The sequence below is a fragment of the Gadus macrocephalus genome, chromosome 8 (assembly GCF_031168955.1).
Source record: "Gadus macrocephalus chromosome 8, ASM3116895v1".
Classification (NCBI taxonomy): domain Eukaryota; kingdom Metazoa; phylum Chordata; class Actinopteri; order Gadiformes; family Gadidae; genus Gadus; species Gadus macrocephalus.
The window spans coordinates 7501449-7516884 of record NC_082389.1 but is presented as its reverse complement, the minus strand read 5'-3'; the positions used below and the strand labels follow the sequence as shown (position 1 = coordinate 7516884).

General features: G+C 43.5%; 1 protein-coding gene across 2 annotated transcripts; it reads right to left on the bottom strand.

Moving 5' to 3' along the window:
• Positions 1–1314: 1314 nt before the first annotated feature.
• On the bottom strand, positions 1315–8760 carry LOC132462780 (RNA-binding Raly-like protein). 2 transcript variants are annotated; one of them, XM_060058520.1, is made up of 7 exons: positions 7847–8748; positions 7202–7249; positions 5805–6010; positions 5148–5261; positions 3881–4038; positions 3105–3142; positions 1315–2086 (listed from the first exon to the last, which is right to left on the bottom strand). In XM_060058520.1, the coding sequence occupies exons 1-6, from the start codon at positions 8068–8070 to the stop codon at positions 3110–3112; spliced, it is 783 nt and encodes a 260-aa protein (XP_059914503.1). In that variant the 5' UTR covers positions 8071–8748; the 3' UTR covers positions 1315–2086; positions 3105–3109. The 2 variants fall into 2 exon arrangements, with proteins under 2 accessions (XP_059914503.1, XP_059914504.1); XM_060058521.1 differs by having other exon boundaries at positions 1750–2086; positions 3105–3138; positions 7847–8760.
• Positions 8761–15436: the final 6676 nt, after the last annotated feature.

Below are 15436 nucleotides of genomic sequence, written 5' to 3'. Positions count from 1 at the left end.
CATCTTTATAATTGCATCCAGAGGGGGGGAAAAAGTGTTATTCATCAGAAGTATATTAGCGCATCCCTCATTATGCTATCATTCTCTATCATTAAAGCCATAACACACGCTAGATTGTGTATGTGTATAGATGACATGTAATGCACCTCATGGTGCGTTGTGTTGCTCCGAACCCCCATTTTGATCATAATTTCTGCAGCCGCAGCGGCAGCCGCCACCGAGATTGTTGACGATTGATTCACTTCATCAAGCGGCGGACACATTGTTCAAATTAGCGTAGAGCTGCATGACTGATCACCGCAGAGCTGGTGGCCGGCCAGGGCTGATGGGGTTCAATTTATACCTGCGGGAAAGACAGCCGAGCCTCTCTAACCTAGGGGAATGATGATATGTTGCTAATGAATTAGAGACACCATCTGTTGCCGCCTCGCCACCACTTACCACCCCCACCATACCCCCCTGTCCTGGAACCTTTCAAGGGCAATGCCAGAACAGGATCAATACATATTCATGATTTCCATTAGAGCATTGGATTTATATATATATATATATATATATATATATATATATATATATATATATATATATATATATATATATAAATCATTCACCCTAAGTGGTAAGTTAGCACTTTCAGCACTTTTGAATTCGGTTTTCTTTTCTTTTCTTTTTTTGTTGCTTATTTTAACCTAAAGCAATCATTGCGTTGTGACGGTCCAGGGTCCCCGTTGAGGTAGCCATAATAAATTAACCACGTAAGTAGGTTGAACTGTTCCTGAATGTATTTTTCTTAATTGTGTTTATCTGAACATGAATGTCGACTTATATGTTAGAATGTCAAACATAAGTATGAGTAAATGTCCACATTTGTTCGTTTTGTTCCTTCTAATGCACATCGATTATTTGTCCTTGTAATACTGTAGCCTAAAGGTCCCGCCATCACTTTTCCAAACTAGCATATAAAGGACGTTATCAATTATGCAGATATACTATTATGAATGCCAATTTAATTTCAGGTACTTGGTTATGCAATATTTTTTTATGCAACAATAATTGAGATTAAGGTCCCAGCCAGGACTGGGTAAAACATCCTATTTAAATGTTGCACTGATTGTAAGGTAATGTCCATTGAGTTGAACAAAGATTTCTCAGACAGTGATGGCAGTATTCAAGCCTTCGGGGTTGAATCAGATCAGTTCTTCAATATAACACAGGTTAGATTTAGTAAGTCATAATATGCAAAAATATTCCCAAAGGCAGAAACCTAATTTGGTGGTTGCACATTTCATTCTCCTGCTTTGTATTCAAATACAATTTTGATCAGAGATTGTTTTATTTCAAAAACAGTTTGTTGGTTTTTAATCCACAGCTGTACAACTGACGCAACACATACAAAGGAGACATAATAATCACATCTTTCACATGCTTATCATAAAAATACTTCACCTCACACTCTTGACAACTATGAGCCACAATTATAATGTATTTTGCAGAATTTATGCACATTGAACAACGGAAAATATAATAAATTATATATATGTATATATTTATAGTCCAGCAAAATGTATGAATTAAACGGTTCACATTGTGGCAGCACTTCACATGATGGAAAGTCTTTCTTAATCGCTAACATTTTTCCCATTTCTTCTCATATTTCCTTATCCTTTAACCTCAATGCATTATAGCAAAAGTAGAATGGAATTTGGTAAAAACAAAATAAGCCATTTAATGGTTCATTTCCTTACAGATCCACGGCAGATCCTTATCGTTCTTTAAAAATAAAATTAGGATTATTATTATTTAATTTTTTTTGTGTTTTTATTCGATTTCCTTTTTTGGAACAGATTTTGCAATAGCCTGGAATACAATATTAATTAGCCTCTTTTTTCATTTAAATAAAGCACATCTCAATAGTAGCAAGTCTTTTAAAGAGGCAAACAAGCACAAACATGTTCACAGGTCCCTTTCCCAGCGTTTCCTTTTGTCATCATTTGTTTTGTTTTCCTTTAAGCGCAAATTCCTCATCCAGAAGGCTTTGCTGGTATCTCAATTTCACATTCGACCTCCCCGTCGCTTGGTAAGACCTCTATCAAACAAAAAACAACACAAGACAAGTACATGCTTACATTACATAGCGAGACCAAGTGAAGTCACCGACATTGAGAAGCCCTGAGTGAAGGCTTGCTTTGTATCTATATGTTAATCAGTACCCCGCCGAACGAAAGCAGTACAAATATGTAACATGGTCCAGAATATTAACCAGCTGGTCCAGGGGGTGCATCAAGCAGAATTGATTGAGTTGGACAGGGTTAGTAATCGTGTAAAACAAGCACAAAACAAGTTGGCCTCTTAATCTCCATCCAGTTTAACAAAACCAGGTCATTTGGTTTTGTTAAACTGATTGATTGCATCATGTTTGCAATCAATCATCACCTACAGCAGAGCTGAATTAATAAATAAATACAAAATCCCATATCGGGCCCTTGAGGACAAATGGGAAATAAATGGCAGGTTGTGTCAGACAAAGTCGATCACATTGATATTGGTTTTTCTGAAGAGAGAAAAAGGAGAACAAAGATGAATTGTTCTCTAAACGTCGCTTGATGGGAATGGAGGGAGGGCGATGAAGAGCCCGTCTTAGTGGCGGCTCAGACAGTCATCAGAGATAACTGCCAGAGCGCTGCCTTCTCTCTCTTGTCTCTCACGCCCAGAGACCGGGAGAACGACAGGACCATTTACAAGACGAGAGTGGAGGATAAAACTGGAACATCATGGTAATAGGTGGATTGGGACTTAACTTGAAAGCTGGGGGAAATGAAGTGGTAATATTTCACTTACATCGAGGGCCATTCGTTTTCTCCCATACTATCAGGTTACTCTCAAACTAGTCTCACAATCAGACTTTATTTATTTATTTATATCTAAAGTCTAAGCGAAGCTGAAATCTTGGTGAATGGATTAGCATCAGCTGAACGATCCAATTTTACGCTCAAACACACAAAACAAAATATGACAAATTTTTGGATGTTTTGTTATTTCCACAAAGGAAAAAATACAGAGTGCACATTGTACTTAGCTTTTTGTATATGGCATGTAATTCTCACCCGGTTCAGTTGTCTATGTCCGATACTTGATTCTCTATCTGCAAAAAGTGCAAAGAAAGAAAAGAGTAACAGGAGTTACCTTAGCTCATGCTATGAAAACATAAAGCCTGTCAAACAGTTATAACAATAAAAAAGAAAATCCAATTGATACACATTAAATGAACAAACCCAATCATTTTGATTTCTTTGATAAGCAGTTACTACTGAACATTAACCACAAGAACGTAATTTACAAATACTGCAAACCTGAGCCCTAAACTTTAACTACTTCTGTGAACTGTGCTAGTAATGCTCTGCTGCCCTTAATGTGAGCATAAACAGCCCCTCATTGTGCCCAACTGAAACACACAGGCACACACACACACACACACACACACACACACACACACACACACACACACACACACACACACACACACACACACACACACACACACATAAGAAACACACACTGACCACAGCTGTGCTCGGTCTGCTCCTAACTGTTTGGGAGATGGCCTCCCTGCAACCCATCCCCTCTAGAGCACATTTGTTAAAATGTGGTCTGGGGCAGATATTGTATACATATAGGGTGTGGGCTAGTATGTTTCAGTCGTTCAGAAGGCTGGATGGGGTGGACCTATGTCACTGACAATGGCCGTCACTATATCTGTGAAAAGTAACGGAGAAAAATATTGACTAAAACTACCGCTCACACACACAGACACGCACACGAACACACACGCACATGAACACACGCACACGCATACATGCAGATGCCCTCACGCTCCATTCACCATGTCGCTGGGAGCGCCGTCCTCGTATTCGTCCTCGCCGCCGTCCGTCATCTCCCCCGCCTCCACCTCGCCCGCCCCTTCCCCTTCCTCCTCGCCGGATTGGTCGTGCGGGTCGCCGCGGAGACCGTGGTACGCCTTCCCCTGCTTCCTCTGCGTCTCTGCAGGAGGAAGGAGAGGGTGCCAGGCGCATGGTTCAGATAATGATAATAATAATAATAAACTTTATTTGTGTAGCACCTTTCATACACAGAATGCAGCTCAAAGTGCTTTACATTTGAAAAGATTCAACACAATCAGGAACATTTAACACAACACTAAAAGAAAATTTTAAAAAATAATAAGAATTACCCAACCCGTCCTCTGTTGCTAAAAGCTCTCATATATAGGTATGTTGTAAGATCTTTTTTTAAAGAAGGCACACGGTCGCTTTGCTCTGAAACTGCTCACAAGAAGTCCAATAGTGTCCCAATGCAACCCAGCGTCGTGCTTGCAGCCTTTCGTGGCAGGAGGGTTTAGAGTAGATCCAATGCGAGTGAAAAAAAGGATCTGAATGTAAGCCTGACCTACGCTGAATGATGTAAGCCTGACCTACGCTGAATGACTACACTGTGCGGCTGTGCTGCAGGGCCTGGCAAGGTATGACCCCGGGTTTAATGGCCGATGGAACAAAAGTACATGAGACAGAGCAAGATTGAGGGATGGAGAGATGAATAGATACTGGAGAAGAGAATAACTGCAGTGCATGTGAGAAGAGAAGCAGGGAGAGAGAGAGTGGGGTTGGAGAGAGAAAGAGAAAGAAAGGGAGGGGAAGAATAAGCAAGGAACAGCCAATTTTGACTTTCGGAACAAGGTGACCTCAATTTCCAATATAGCAGAATGGAATGGAACGATCAATGGATATTTTACTTTGACAAATAGAGCCCTTCATGTCAGATACAGGACTACACAAAGCACTTCCTCTTTGTCTCCCGAGTTCCCTGCCAGACAGAAATCACTTCAGCACAATCAAACAGCCCCTCTCCAACCCCACGTCTGTTTGCAAACTTTTTTGTTTCTTTGAATATATTTTCCGGGCTGCTTTTTTATTGCTTTTATGGAAAGGACAGTGAAGAGAGCAGGGAAAGCGGGTTAGGGAAGAGAGGTAATGAAATGTAGCATTCTGGTATATTATCTACATGTTTAGCGTACTAGTGGGTTCAGCCACCAAACCTATACTGTATATATATAGATATATATATAGATATGTATATGCATAATAATATCTTACCAGCACCACCATGATGTTGTCGCTCAAATCTTTCCAGCCTCCCCAGTAGAGAGTCTATTTTGGTCTTGATCTGGGACAGTTCCTTCTTGATGGTCAGGAGCTGGTCTGTTTTCACTGTGACAACACACAGTCACATGTGATTAAACAGTGGCCCGTATTAATGTGTACACGGAAAAAAAGTAGCTTAGACCAAATCACAACAACTGTCTCTTAGCCACAATTACGCGGTTGCTCAAAGTGAGTAATAGCAAAAACAAGCACTGCTTTTGCAGAACATAACACGTTGGTAATTGTTTATTGCATTAATCTGCATATAATGTGCATCCTGTGAGCTGTGTTTGAAGTCGGCCCTTGAGAGGGTTGTGGGACAGTGAAAACATGGAGGGTGTGAAGGGATTCATTATTAATGAGTGTTGTTTGTTATTTATTCATCGGATTAATTAACGCCGCAAATGTATTATACCCAGGCTGACATTACATTGGTAAACATGTCAACATTAACTTACAGGTATTATTATTATAATCATTATTATTATTATAATCAATTACATAGCAGGCAGGTGATGGGACATAATTGCAACCGACCAATCATCCACTTAAATTAATTGGAAAAAATCTAAACAAGAGACAGAAGCAGGCAGAGGAAAGGACACCTACGCTTAGGAGAGGTCACCGAGGACCCGGTGTGGAGCGCTCTGGCGGTGGCGTTGGAGGAGGCGGAGGAGGAGCTGGAGGAGGTGGAAGAGGTCCTGACCGGGAAGGAGGACTTGGCCCTGCGTATGGACGGGACCACCACCCGGGAGCGCTTGACCGGCATCACGGCCCGCGTGGGCCCCCCCCCCCGGCCGTGGTACTCAAACAGCCTGGGGGGACGTGGGGTTTCAGGGTCAGCTTCTGGACAGACTCTGAATTCTTGGCTCCTTCCCAAAATGTTTGTCATCATTTTTGCCAACGTATTTCTCGTCGTTTTTCATGTTTCTCTAACGGCCCTTTACGCTGTCATCTGTTCTTTCTTTACTCAAACACATCTTGAACAAAGTGTGAACGAACTTCAAGCTGTGATTAAAACAGTAATGTCATGTATGACTGTTGAGGCTGGAAAGCATGACCACAAGCTAGTTCCCTGAGCTGCCTCTTTACCAAGTAAACATGTTGAATAGTTGATCCAATATACAACGGTATTTAATGTTATGTAATGTAATGTTAATGTCATTTGCAAATCAACCCTTGATCTGTCGACTGTTATCGTTTGGTTGGGTGTTGTGTTGCGTGAAACTATGATCTCAAGTTCAATCTTCAGAATAAAGAGTTCAGAGGAGGAAAGGTGTGGTAAACTTGGCTGGATGAGCGCTTTGAGCAGAGCGAAGCACATCTTTGTAATTTGGTCTTTCACGAGCCAATGCTTCCCATCCAGCCTGCTGCTGTTTCTTATTCTCGGGGCGAACGCAAGACGCTCTTAAAAGGCACTCGATAGACATGCTTACAAAAATCTGTCTGGGATCTGGATCCATACAAACAAGTATCGAGTAAAAGGCATGCTCACCCAATAATAAGAGCAACCTGTTTCCCAGAGTCTCACAAAGCGCCCATAATGACGATAATACCCCGACTCTAAATCATTACACTTCTGGGAGGCACTGCATCGAGAGCAAGTAAACAAACAGATGAAAATGTCAGAAGGAGGAGGGATCATCGCAGGCCCTAACGGCACAAATGACCAGTCAGGGGACCCATCATCAGGCTACCAGGGCTCGTCTATGCGGATAAAAGCATCATTAGCGAGCCCAGCGGAAAGGAATAAAAATTACCTCCTGAAATGACATTCATTATGCCCTGCGTAATGCCCTAACTTTGCCTCAGATGAAATTCTGCCGTTCCCCTGAAAGAATTAGATAACAAAAATGTTGCTTTTATTTATTGCTCCGTCCCTGTTGATGTACAAAGGGGGAGGGGGGGCGATGGTGTGATGTATACACTGAAGGACATAGTATCTCCAGGAGGAGATGAAAGTGTAAAGGGTTTAGCAGACATCGGATTGTTTATTTCCTACACACCTGCTGTAGAAATCGTCTCTGTAGTAATCGTAGTCGAATTCGTAGCCGCTGTGGAGAGAGACACAAAATGCAATTTATTTGTTTTATTTTATTTATTAACCAGACAAACCGGACACGCCGCGGGACTGAACACAATTTCAAAGTTTTCAATATTTATTCACTTTTTTAATATACACCCGGTCTCTTAGGCATCACATATTCACATTCAGATAAATGCCCGATGCTAGCTCCCTTAGATACATCTGTGACTTGTTTTATTGATGATATATCTAGACAATTCCGGCTAGATTTGAAAGCACTTCTTCTGAGTTACAACCGTATAGCGGATGTCATTTTGATTTTAAAACCTAGTGGAAAGTGTCATGCGCTGTCTTCCCTGCATGAACGGACCGGTCCCTTGGACACGTCTGAGAAAACAACATCAGACAAGTGTGCGGTAAAAAAGCGATTGTTTGCGTGTGGTTTCACTGTCAGAAACTCGGTCAATGGTAAAATGTGAATTTGTAACGGTGTGGAAACAATTTGTTGACTTCCTTGGTGAGAGTTGTACTGCATTTCAGTGTGTCTTCAGTGGAATCCGCACACAAAGGGAAGGTTTCATGCGCTGTATAGCATTAACCAGGGCCGGTGTGGCCCCCCACTCACCTGTAGAGAGAGGAGAGGGGCCGTTTGGAGCCGATCTTGGGCCTGTAAGGTTTGGGCTCCCCAGCCATGTTTATATCTGTGAAGAAGAAGAAGAAAAAGAAGTAGAAGTAGAAGAAGAAAAAGAAAAAGAAAAAGAAAAAGTAAAAGAAAAAGAAGAAGAAGAAGAAGAAGAAGAAGAGGAACTTAGAAGCTACAAGAAGATTTGTGTGTGGTTTATGATACATCAAACCAACCGTGAACGCAGATTCACACTCTCGGTTAGACACGGGCACGGACACACACGCAAACACACACACTGCCAACCACCGCTATCCCTAACTAGTAAGAAAGGCACACGAGTACATTTCCATATTAAAAGAGGAGGAGGCAACTGTGCGAAACAAAAAGTCCTTGGACTACAGCAATGTGGAAACCAAGGCAACAGCTTCCAGGAGGATCAATTATTTTTATGTTCGGCTGAAGGAAAAGGGCAGGGCCGTACACTAATGAGCCGGAACCTAATTGATAGCAGAGTAACACATAAAGAGATGATGAACACATAACAATATATCATACTAGTTCCAGGATCTAATACTAGCAGAACGGTATTGTTTTCTGTCAGTTCCAGCACCTGTTCATCTGTCTTCTGTTGGCCTGCTTGTCGCTACCTCCTCAAACCTTTCTGTCTTCTGTGTTTTGTGAGTGCTTGTTTCCTTCTAATTGAGTGCCTGGCTTGACGTGCATCTGTTCAACCACTCAAACACTTTCACTGTGTTTTGTTCCCTGTGTGTGTGTGTCTTTTGTCGCCTGTCCTCATCCCCAGTAAGCTGTGTTCTGTTTGAGCCTATGTCTGTCTAGTGTACGCACAATTACCCATGCCTCCTGTCTACCTTTTTGTGGAAGAGACTTGTAAATATGTAAAAATAAATAAATAAAGGATTTACAACAACTCCCACTTGGCGAGTCTTTAAGCCTGCGCTTGGATCTTTGTCTTGCGGCCTGTGCAGACTGGAATATTGATACGTTTAACGCCTCACTTTCATGCATTTGGAAGTCACTTTGGCAAAGGTGTCTGTAGAACGGATATATTTAAAACTTTATCAAAAGGATCATCTTTCGATCTATTGTTTTCCGATCAATGGAGAAAAGAGTCAATTTCCATGGGGTAATTATATCTATAATTGTTGATCAATATCAATTACCGCATTCAAACAAGAAAGCAAAAATCCAAGGTGAGAGATGAAAGAAATGAAAACCTAATCTTTATTACTAACACGGCATTCTGTCGACAACGGGCTGAGTCACTGTCAGGTTATGAAGCCCCCCTTACACCGCTCCCCGCTAATAAAATACAACCATCAATTAAATGCTTTTCATAGCGGGCGGCCAGCTGTCTATCCCAGGGTCATCTGCACGCGGCCCCCCGCGGCCCCAGCCCTCTCCTCTCTGAGCGGAGTGGAAGAAGCCCCTTCCGCCTGCCAAGACGCTACAAGATGCTATCGCTGTCTCCCAGGCTGCCGTCTGCCCACACAGCACCCCTCCGGACTCGGCGCAATCAGCCTTTAGTGTTGCTCAAGGTCACCCGCCATCACACAAACAGTCCGTCCGTCCGCCCCCCCCCCCCCAAAAAAAAAAGAAATGAAGAAAATAAACTGTCATACACAACCAAACATGTTGACACTCCGGCTCGAAACATCGACCCTAACACATAAAAACACACACACTCGCTTATTTCCATGCACACACACACACACACACACACAAACATCCAAGCACACAAAAGCACACAAACACACACACGCACACTCAAGTAAGACTCCAGGCCAATAGATGAGTCACTCTTCAGGTCCTTCCAAAAGAACGCAGCAGCAATGTCACAGCAGTGCTGGTAAACACTTTTTCTGCCACGAGCAACAGTCTCTTTGTAGCCATGTACCTGCTAGTCCTCCCAGAGACATTTCATGTTTTTCATATCCCTTTTTTCTGTGTGAAAGGGAATATGGGTACAACAGGCCAGGGGCTGCCGAGAAAGGTGAGTAGAACGTGACTCACACACTATTACACCTGCCGCTGCCCTCCTCTGGTTCCCAGTAGTGGAGCTTTCTAATGAGATGTGTGGTTTTAAAACACCATACACGGTAGACGCGCTGTAGACGCACTGGCCAATGATTGATTACAGCCATTATACCAACCACGACCCAGAAACACCACCCAACCATATGTAGTCATATGCATTTGTGAAATGTGTGTGTATGAAATGCATGCATATGTGAGTGTGTATGTGTTTGTGTGTGCACATGCATGTGTGTGTCTATGTGTGTGCATGTGTGTGCAGTGTGTGTGTGTCTGCCTGTGCCCATTGGATGTCTGTAGATGTGTCTTTGTGTCTGCGTGTGGAGGGTGCATGTGTGAGTGTGTATGTGCGTGTTTGTCTGTGCTAGTTTGTTGATGAATGTGTGTGACTGTGCATGTGTGACTGTGCATGCGTGTCTCTGTGCATACGTGTCCCTTGCATGCGAGTGGGATTCAGTGTGCGTTCGGTGCGTGCACAACGCCTAAAAAACACAGGAAGTAAGAGGGAGCGTTGCTAAGCAATGGCCACTTAAAACATGATAGATACTGTACATAATATACAGAGGCGCAGGGAGTGAGCAAGCAAACACTAAAAGAAAAGTTACTTTTTACACAGCGGGCTCATAAAGGGCCACTGCAGCACGGCAGCATTAGAGAGCCACACGACTGCAGACTGTACTACGCACAGGATAATTCTGAGGCAAATCAAAGAAGAAGAAAAGCCAGCCTTGGGACGAGAGAATTACTTTGCCGCTGAAGCTGAGGGAGATAAACATAAAGTGCCACATGGTGAAGGTTGTTGGCGTTTTTTATTTTGGTTAGACATCTGCGTGTTTTTCCATATACAGCCGAGCTCAGAGTTGCAGTATTTCATTACATAGTGTGTACATAGTGTATTTTCCTCCCGGAAAGTTCCCAGGTTATACAAATCTCCCTTTTTCAACAGAAAGATATTCTTGAACATCGTTGTTTATCAGTTGAGATTGTTGGTATATCATCCATCCACATTTGCTGTTCTTTTAGTTGTTGCTCGTCGTTTCATATCTGCCATGGTTATATACTATTAAGTAAGTACGCTTTAATGCAAAGCGATTTACAGTGCATTCAGACAAATGCCATTAAGCAGCAGGTAGCTGTTAGGCGTCTTGCTCAAGGCTGCATATGGTCAAGCTGCAGACATGGGTAATCAAACCCAGAACCTGTCAGCTGCAACACCCTAACCAGTACACTTCCCTCTCCCCTGCTGATATCAGAACACATAGACAGACACCACTCATGATTACACTGCATAAAACGTTGAATGTATGTGTGTGATGTATGCCCGCCTATATAGGAAGTCATACATCAAACATATACATTAAAAGGGCTTAGTGATTAAAATGCAAACACTGTTATTCTTACTTTAGGATCTGCGCAAAATAAAAATGATCAGGCTGCAAAAAACTGCAACAATTTTCTTGTGGTTTAGTACTCCTCACTGCTGAGGACAAAGGAGGAGAGTGGGACCTCGTCTTCGCCCTCTGAGGGGTGAAAGCATGAATAGCAGGGCTAGAAAGACGCTGGGGAGTAAGCAACGAGCTGCTGTTGTGTGCCTTGGATATGGCTGAGCCAAACAACTTTTTTATCCCGGCAAACACGACAGCCTTGGGACCCGCAACTCACATTTTGGCTTCATTCATATTCATGAGAAAATAATGTGTGCATGTTCATCTGAATATGCATATAAATGTACACATGCCCTGATATTGGTGCCGTGATATACTAAAAACCAAATTGCCGTGTTTGCAAAACAAAATCTTAATTTTCCCACATGGCGTCCGACGCTGGCTGCATTTGGTCATCAATACTACGCGCCTTATCGGGGCTCGTGTCATTAAACCAACAGCCCACAAATCTCATTAGAGCACTCTGTCAAAAACGCTAGCAAACAGGGCAATTTCATTTTTTTTTTTTTTACATATTATCAGGGTCATAAAGTGGTGATAAATGTGGTTCAGGGGAAAGTCACTCTAGTGACTAGGGTGTGTGGGTTTGATCCCCTAATGTCCACAACCCACTACCTGGAGGTAAGATGCCTAGCCCAACTACATTATCCTTGTGTCTGAATTCACTGTAAGTTGCTTTACAATCACAATTAAATCGTGATTGACTAAATAGTAACGCCATGTATTACTGTGAGAAAAATAATACAAATAATGATTCATTCTTACTTCAAATTTAAAATAGCAGTGATCAAGTGTGGTGACGAAAAGCTCTTACAATGTTCCTCAAGAAGAGCGACTGTGGATTGAGTGATCTCCTTAACCTCTCCTAATGACTTCATTGTGCCGTCGTCCATTAGCCACATTAGCCTGGGAGCAAACATGGCAGAAGCACAGCAGTCAGGTGGGCTAAGTGACACACTGTGAATAGGCAATGGGCCAAGAAAGCCCCCTAGAGAGAGAGAGAGAGAGAGAGAGAGAGAGAGAGAGAGAGAGAGAGAGAGAGAGAGAGAGAGAGAGAGAGAGAGAGAGAGAGAGAGAGAGAGAGAGAGAGAGAGAGAGAGACTGATGAACACATCAGCCTCATTGACCAATGAATAACCATTATCTTGGCCTGGCTGTGGCTGGTCTGGAGACGGGAAAGCACACTTTTCCTGGCCACTTTTATTAAAACATACCCAGGCTCCCCGCACAAACGCTAATATCTATGCAAGACAGCGGTCACACACTTTGTAGCCTCCCTCCCGTTCCCCGGGATCTGTCAGGAATGACAGGACTAATCCCCAATCTGTGCTCAAGGACACACACCGCTTCCTCTTTTTATTACACCTGAGAGTGTGGTTCCTCAGCCGTCGCGGCTGACAGGCTGATGGAGCGTGAACGTGTGTGTGTGTGTGTGTTTGTGTGTGTGTGTCTGTGTGTGTCCTGTGTGTCTTTGTGAGTAGGTGTAATTTGCGCATTAGTTCAGTCTCCTGTATTGATTCACACATTGTTGTTGCTTGTTGCGCGCAGGCACGAGACAAGGAAGCGGAGAGTGTGCACGTACGCACGCACGCATGCCCGCGCGCACACACACCAAAAAAAAACTAAAAACCAATATACTGTCTACTTCTGGATGATCATCAGGACAACTATTTATGTTTCCAATTACACACACGCACACACACAAGTAGAGGCACAGGCAAGTAGGCACATCACACGAAGCCACAAACCCACACAGCCACAAGTCCACATCCACAAGCACACACAAACCCACACACACACACACACACACACACACACACACACACACACACACGTACGCACAAAACAGAAAGCCACAAACCCCAGAACACACATAGCCCCAAAAAACACACAATCACACACACAACCACCCCCTTCACACACACACACAACCGCACAGACCCACAGACACACAAACAGACAAACAGAGACAGACCGACAGCACTTTACGTCCTGAGATACTCCAATGGGAGAAGCTGCTGGGGGCTCTAATAATTCTTATTACGGAGGAGGGAGCAGGGAGGAGAATTAACAGAGCCCCTGTCTGCCTTCTGCTTAATGAATTCCCTGTACTTTACACGTCCGGCCTTTTAAGGGAAGCCGTTGCCTGGCGCGGGGAGCAGTTTGGCAGCGTCTCTCCGAGATCGTGAACGTCTAATAAAGCGCTTTTATTAGTCCCGCTGAGCTATATAGCACTTTGAGAAGGACCCCGGTGTGACTTTGCTGCTGCGGCTCGACGTTGTGTTAAGTGCAACAACACAACAGCGAGCATGCACCAAGGTGACCGGTTTGGGGCTTTGCATGCTAACACACACACACACACACACGCGCGCGCGCTCTCACACACACACACACGCGCGCGCGCGCACACCCTCACAGACGCACGCAAACCCTCCCACACGCTCTCACACGCACACACACGACTCCACACACACACACCCTCACTCACACTCCCAAACAAACGCTCATATCTCACGCAAGCACGCACGCACGAACACATGCCCTCACGCGCGCACGCACTTATGCACACACACAGTCATGTACATTTTAGGCTTTTTTTTCACAAATTTCAAATTTCATGCGAGGCGCTCAATGGGCATCTAATGCACATGCAACATATAATGACCACATGTAGGCTTGGACAATGACTATTGTGCTTTCCATCACAAACCCCCCCATGACACTTTCATTTAAAAACAAAATGTGAATGTGTGTGTGTGTGTGTCTCTGTGTGTGTGGGATGGGGGGGGGGGGGGGGTCCCTGAGATGATGTAACCATGTGACTTCCGAGTGCAATGCTCTGCAACTGTCGAACCCCCTCGACCCCTCCCTCAACGCCCCCCCCCCCCCCCCCCCCCCCCCCCCTACATCTGTCCAGGGGCCTAAAGCATTGCTTTGGTCGCTGCTCTGACGGGAGACACAGCTGAGGAAACACTGAGACAACGCGATACACCGGTAACCATCAGAGATGTTTTGCATCATATGACCGAAGGAGGAGTTCGGCTGGTTTGCTGTTACCCTCTTCTTCACGGCTTTACATTCATGCAGTTGTACAACGACCAATGACAAAGGAGAGAAGAAGTGTAGCGGGACAAGGCAGCAATTCAAAATGATGCTGATGCCTTGCTCAAGGGACTTGTAGGCGTAGCAGAAGGTTGGGACGGAGGAGGCATGTTGTTTGTTGGTCGCACATATACTTTTGGTTTTTATCCTCTGCCCTCATGCCTACACTCCAATTGATTTCATTGGCATATTGAATAATAATATAGCCCTTGAAATGCCGAGAGGTCCCGACAGTACACCTTTCTTAAATGTGAGCCAGTGGATTTCAGTCAAAACAATTTCCTGACATAATCAGGAGGTAACGCAAGTAGAAATTCCACGATTGTGTCCCATAAACAACCTTTTTCATAATCTGGGGTGGTTCATAATCATAACACATTAGATGATTATAATCTATTGATCTTTTAACAAGATCCAATAAGATGGTCAATAAGCTTCCTTCAGACTAGCTCAAGAGCGAAAGCCATTCCATAGCTCTGTACTGTGATTTTTATTTTATTTTATTTAGAACACCTTCATGGAGTAAAACTTCACGACAGTGAGGAAGCTTTTCATTGCCAACAACCACCCATTCAATACTCTCTGAACTGCTACTTCAGAATCCAATTCACAACACTATAAGTGAAAACACAATATAACATCCATCTTTGCATTAATTTCCCAAAAACAGAACATAGATGTTAGACTAAGATCGTTATCAAGGCAAAGGTTAAGGTCGATATCAAGGCTTAATAAATTAAAAAGGCAACCAAAAAAAAAAAACACGATCATATCTGACGGTACTTTACAACGGACTAAAATCAAACGTGTGGTCAATAACTACCGCGAAGTAAATACATGACTGGTTTAAGACTCATACTCATACATGTGTGGCCATACTCACATCTCTGTTGCGACGTCTGCCTTTGTACATGGTCATAACGGTCAGGAGCGGTGTTTTCAAAGAGCGGCGCAGCCTTTCTTCCCTCCCAAACTACCGAGTGTGTGTGTA

Excerpts from the sequence above, each read along its gene's own strand:
- LOC132462780 (XM_060058520.1), bottom strand. The coding sequence starts at position 8,070 with ATGTATCATAAACCACACACAAATCTTCTTGTAGCTTCTAAGTTCCTC. Across the intron at positions 5,262-5,804 it reads CTCGGTGACCTCTCCTAAGC|TGAAAACAGACCAGCTCCTG; the intron begins GTAGGTGTCCTT and ends GTGTTGTCACAG. Across the intron at positions 3,143-3,880 it reads ACGGCGCTCCCAGCGACATG|ATAGAGAATCAAGTATCGGA; the intron begins GTGAATGGAGCG and ends CACTTTTTGCAG.